The sequence below is a fragment of the Ammodytes marinus genome, assembly GCF_949987685.1.
Source record: "Ammodytes marinus genome assembly, chromosome: 19".
In the NCBI taxonomy this organism is placed as follows: Eukaryota; Metazoa; Chordata; class Actinopteri; order Uranoscopiformes; family Ammodytidae; genus Ammodytes; species Ammodytes marinus.
In genome coordinates, this window is record NC_137223.1 from 10,461,741 (window position 1) to 10,467,740 (window position 6,000).

At 40.9% G+C, this 6,000-nt stretch overlaps 1 protein-coding gene across 1 annotated transcript in view; it reads left to right on the forward strand.

The window, feature by feature from the left end:
• Window positions 1-3,612, forward strand: part of rngtt (RNA guanylyltransferase and 5'-phosphatase) — an 87,491-nt gene extending 83,879 nt beyond the window's left edge. Inside the window, exons 15-16 of the mRNA XM_080048379.1 lie at window positions 949-1,072; window positions 2,573-3,612. Of these exons, the coding sequence (XP_079904505.1) occupies window positions 949-1,072; window positions 2,573-2,739 (291 nt within the window). The 3' untranslated portion in view covers window positions 2,740-3,612. The remainder of the gene's footprint in view (window positions 1-948; window positions 1,073-2,572) is intronic.
• Window positions 3,613-6,000: the final 2,388 nt, after the last annotated feature.

Here is a 6,000-nt window from a genome sequence, read left to right on the forward strand (position 1 = left end):
TGGAAATATTGCTGCGGCTAAATCCCTAAGTCAAGTTCCTCTTGCTGGTTGTTTTTTTACCTTTATTGTACACCACATGATTGATTGTCCATGCTTAGTATTAAAGGTCAAATGACAAACACTGCCTGCTGAGTCGGACCATGATATAGAAGTAGAAAAGGTCTAAAAAAAAGGCTAGTAAGTGGAAATTGAGTTATTATTTTATCCGATGGCAAACATTTTCTGTATTGTATTGTCAAACGGGGGGATATGCTGCTTTTCACTTTTCCTGATTCAAAATTGGTTTCTTGATTCAGTTCAAAGGAGGAATTAAGTGTTTACTCCAGTAGACACTTAATTCGCGCTGTGGCAAATTATGGCACGAGAATCTGAGTTTTCTACATTTTAGTCGCCTCATTACATGATTTGTGATTCCTTAAAGGTGTTTGGCAACGTTGACTTCTCATTTCCTTTTGTTGCCTGCAGAATGCTTTTCCTTCCCCACAGTCCTAGAAGGTTATTTCCATTTTGTGAATTTCATTTATTGCATCTGAACGTTGCCTTCCAACGCTGCCTGAAGTTTCAATTTGCAATTTAGTGCCTCTGAAGTATCCAATGGTAAGTTAGTAGTAAAAGAAAAAAGGAAGATGACAATTTGCTCTATTCCGATACTTTTTGGACAAAACTGCCTTTACACGGGACAATAATTGTGAGCTGTTGTTATTCATAAATGCAGCCACGTGTCTGAAATGATGATTATTCTTGACTTCAATGGGATAAAAAAGAGTAAAAGTGTTGTTGGATCAGACCGTTGTAGCTTCTGAATGTGGCAAAGTACATAATAGGGTTCATCATTTTCTCCCGCAATGATGGCAGCGCAAGGAAAAAGTGTTTCATCCACTCAGTGTTGTAAAAGTACAAAAAAAAAAAAAAAAACATGTTTGTGTCCTTTCATCTTTGTCTGCACAGGCCACTAAGGAGCTGAAACTGTACGACAACAAGATCATCGAGTGCAGCTTCGCCAATAACAGCTGGGTGTTCATGAGGCAGAGGGTGGACAAGAGCTTCCCCAACTCCTACGAAACGGCCATGGGTGAGACTTTGTCCTTCACTGTCCAACAGCTATTTATTCATATATCTCTCTGTCTCCATAATCTTTGTCTCAAAAAACTGAGACAATAACAAGTCAGTGCAAAGAATGGCTCATTTAATCATATGCCCTTTTGCAATTCCCTCCTCAAAACTCTGGAGCAAGGCATTGAAAAACCTCTGGAATCCCACTGTACACTACCAATCGAACTTTTGACATATAAAGTTCACCACAATATGGTGAACATAGTGGAGCATTTGGCAGCTAAAGATGTATGCAGATAGTTCCTTCAGGATTTGGTAGAGAACAAAACGGTGGTAATACGAGAGTGAAAATGCATTTGTCAGGTGGTTCGAAACACAACTCCAAATGAATGCCAATGTTGTGCTGAATGTATAAATAAGCACAGATTAATTTAAAGGTTATTGAAGCCATTGGGCTACTTAAGCAAAGACACGGTAATGTATTCATTATGTTGTGACTTGTAATGCAACTTGTATGTAATTATAAATGTCTGTTGTGTTTACATGAGAGCATAGTGAATATAAATGGTTGCACATAGAAGTATAAATTGAAGCAATAAAAAAACACAGGCTGGAAAAGAATACATTAAAAGAATCAAATGGATTGATAGACGTAGATAGCAAATATGGTGCTGAATTATTGAGCTTTAGACCCTCAGGTGGGCTATGTGTGCAGCCTTGGCGCCCACCATGGCTAAAGCACCTTTTTATCTAAAATCTAGAATGATAGCACTGCATTTCTCCTCAGGCTGATAACGCTAGCGTCTATTAAGACACCAGCATATACTCATCTGTATGGTGTCAGAATGTTGACATGGTCATAAATGTGCCCCAAGCTTACAGTTGCATAACCTGTCAAGGTTTACGATTCAGATATAATGCAATTTATAATAAATCAGGAAATTAGTACAGGACTGTGTGCGTTAGTGAGCTGTACAACTGTTTTTAAAGTGGCTTGCGTTAAAATATTCACGGTTATCCCATTTGTGGAAAATTCACCTCTTAGGTGTTATTTGTCACAATTCAGCAGGATTTCTTATAGCCTCCCATCACTCCCAATAGCATATACGCACACCTTAGCTTACACTCTGGTTTGGTATCCTGATTTTCACACATTGAAGGCTTACTACACAGCAAGCATTTCAGTCCTGAACGCCAACTGTAACCCCACAAAATTACGCAAACTCTTTGCCTCAGAAGCTATTACTGCTAACATTTGCTGCTTGCATTGGGGCAAATCCACTCACTCTGTTATGTTTTCCTTAAATTTTTGCAAAAAAGGAATACCAATCATTCACCAATCTCTTCAGATGTCAAGTGATTAAACAATACATTGCCATGTGTGAGGGAGGGGTTTAGCAAAAAGTCACTTATCTTTTCTTTTGCTTGTGCTTACATAAAACATAGTACATTCACTGTCCACCATCTCTGTTGTAACTTTCCGTTCCTCATCCTGTGTTTGTTGTTTCTCTCTCTCCAGCTGTGTGTAAAAGCATCCAGGAGCCCGTCACTAAGGACATCCTCCTGGAGTACGTGGACCGCTGTAGTCAGGCAGTCCAAGCCCAGAACCGGAAACACCCTCCAGACGCAGACTCTGAGCTAATGCCCCCTCCCCCTCCAAAGAGAGCCAACCGGGCCAACCCGTAGCCCACAGCTTGGGCTTTCTGGACTGCTCTTACAGTCACATTTGTACATCAACATCCCCAGCCACCATCATGGCCCCAACAACAACAACAAAAAACAGACATTTGAAGGCTTTCTTATCCCCTCGGCACATTTAACACATCATCGGTCTGAACATGTCATGACTTAAGAAAACCTTTTATTGACATTAATTTACCTTGTAGACTTCTTTGTAGCTTAAAATTGCTGGTGTTCTTATTAAAATGAAAAACATGATGCTTAGTTTATTTTTTGTTTTCCTATTTATCTTTTTTAAAGTCTAAACTGATTGGTATTTATCAACAGGGGACATTGTTATGGCTATCGAAAAAAGGAAGGAAAAAAGCTAACAATGGAGACCTTGTTTGTGTTTTTGTCGACTAGATTCTTATTTGTATTGAAGGAAGAGTAAACATCATCAAACCTTGGTCTGCTGTGTGAATGCGTTTAAATCAAGCAGGAATACTCTGTGATACATTTCCGCATCAGAGATCTCATTTAGATTAACAAGAAGCGGCAGGGGTGTTGGGTTCCGAGCTCAATCATGAGAACTAATTTACTGCCGGTGTTTAACCTATGGTCTTCAGTCAGGGGGGTTTGCCAATTGTTTTCATATCAGGAGTCACAATCAAGATGAGATCTCGGGTTCTTCCAAAGGAAGCCCTCCATCTGTGTGGACTTATTTTAAAGGCCACACAGGTTGGGGAGGATATGACTACATGATTGCACAGCCTCTACAAACTAATTATAAACGACAAAGTTTCTTTGTGTGATCTTACCTGCTTTAAACTCTTTGGCCATCAATTTCAAACAGCAGAACTGTGTGCAAAGCTGTAAAAAGGGAAGCTGCAACCTCAACTTATTTTCAAACCAAGCTGAGTTTCTGCCAGCTCGGTTGTGGTTTGACCTTTAAAGTGTTCGGAAGGTCTCAACACCTAAATAATTACCCTTAGCTAACTATGATTTGGTCAGCTATTATTGGGTAAGTAGTTGACATGTTGAGGCTAAAATTGTAGTATTCAGACTGCTGTGATAGAAATAAAAATGAACTTCGCTGCAAAAGGGACACCATATGTTCTGTCTTCCATATTTTTCTTTTCTTCATCTCACTTTCCCTTCCTAGTAGAGCTTCATAAAGTATCGCTGCTGTTCCCTCTTTTTTTTCTACCAATGTGGAGGATGTGGTTGTTTTGGTTCAGTCCACTTAACTGGTATTGTAAAATGACAAAACGGTTTCACGGTCGGTCAATAGTTCCGTACGGTGGGAACATTAAAGTTACAGAAAGATGATTGAAAAGTGTTGAGAAGTGTTAGCTCATATACATGAATAATGAATAAGAAAACAAAGTCTGCCTTGCTTAATCACCATCTCGCTGCAGATAATAAAGCTCATCACTCATAAATACACTACTGAGATCCATCAGCATCCAAATATATTTTTCTACAGATCCAGAGAGAGATCATAAGAAAATTCTCATCAATGCACTTATTACTTAAATCCCATAGGAAAAACCTTGTTGTCAGGGAACATTTGAATTCCTTTCTTCTTATCCTGTTGCCCACGTTGTCGCCTGTTGCTAGCAGTGTGTCCTATCTGCACTGTTTATGTACCACTGGTGTGTTTGTAGGAACGATTTACTCTGCGACATTCGCACGTAGCACAGAGATGATTGGTGCATTGTTTGGTTTTAGGCTGTATTATCACACTCAATATTTTCTGTCATCAGTGAGTTTTATTTATTTTGACTGCATGTTGTGCCGAATATTGAGGGACAGTCTCTCTCTCTCTCTCTCTCTCTCTCTCTCTCTCTCTCTCTCTCTCTCTCTCTCTCTCTCTCTCTCTCTCTCTCTCTCTCTCTCTCTCTCTCTTCTCTCTCTCTCTCTCTCTCTCTCTCTCTCTCTCCTCTCTCTCTCTCTCTCTCTCTCTCTCTCTCTCTCTCTCTCTCTCTCTCTCTCTCTCTCTCTCTCTCTCTCTCTCTCTCTCTCTCTCTGAATGCTACAGGAATGATTCAACGTTCAGGGGAATATTTCAAATTTTGTTCTAACAAAATGTGTGCACTTTGGAACGATTGTGTTGCATAAGTCTGTTTGAAATCTGTTTCTTCGCTCACATGCAGCGAACAGGCTTATTTTTAGACCTGAGAGTGAGAATTAGTGCTTATTTTAAGATGGGGGTGGTGACAGTGGTTAGTCATGCAGTGTGTGTGTAGAGAATTCAGATAATTTGTTAGAAAAAGTCTGGACTATAACACATGACTTTGTAACAATGTGTGTGTGTGTGTGTGTGTGTGTGTGTGTGTGTGTGTGTGTGTGTGTGTGTGTGTGTGTGTGTGTGTGTGTGTGTGTGTGTGTGTGTGTGTGTGTGTGTGTGTGTGTGTGTGTGTGTGTGTGTGTGTGTGTGTGTTGATGCCTGGGGCAACTGTTCTCCTTATAGCAGAGATAGATGAGCTGTACTCCCAGGGCTTGGTTTCCCCCTCCGGCTGCACATGAAAGCTGGCTGATTCTCATCAAAGCCACTCTCACCTTTTTGTCACCGCTTTTTGCTGTCGCTGAGACATGGGTGCTCTCATGCAGCACGGTGCAGTAGGGCAATCATCCACCACCTCAGACACATTAACGGTATAACTGTTTTTCTATATTCTATTCCATTCACTTCAATTCATCCTCCGTCCTCTCCCGCCGAGCTTCTAGCTTCCTAATCCAATGCAACAGTGAAACATGTTTTTTAAACCCCCAGGCCCCTCCTTTGGAGTAATGTTTGTCTCCTCGCAGGGTTTTTTTTTCTGCATCATCCTCCCCATGAAACCATGGCAAGTGTGGAAGCAAGGACAAAACACATGAAAAGGCAAGCTCCTGGAACATCGGTAATGTGTTTGTGGCCCCCGAGTGCAGGAGGCTGGGAAGGGGGAAGTGTGACTTTATGGATCTGGAAATGTAAACATACAATCCCTCTGGGTCTTTGCATGAGCACAGGTGGTGCAGCACAGATTATAATGTGGCTCACTTTCTCTCTCGGCTCAGGTGTTGGGAAGGCTGGACAGACGCGATATTTAATCAGCACAGACATCCTTATAGTCTCAATATTATCTGCAGTTTGAGTAATGCAGTTATGTGGCTCTCTCTCTCATTCTCGGGGATCAGAGGTGCAAAGACGGGCTCCAACCAGCTGCTGTGCTGCCAACGCTGTTCTGTTTGTGCATTATGTCAAATAGTTTTTTTTTTCATCTTAAAAATAATGCAAAAAGT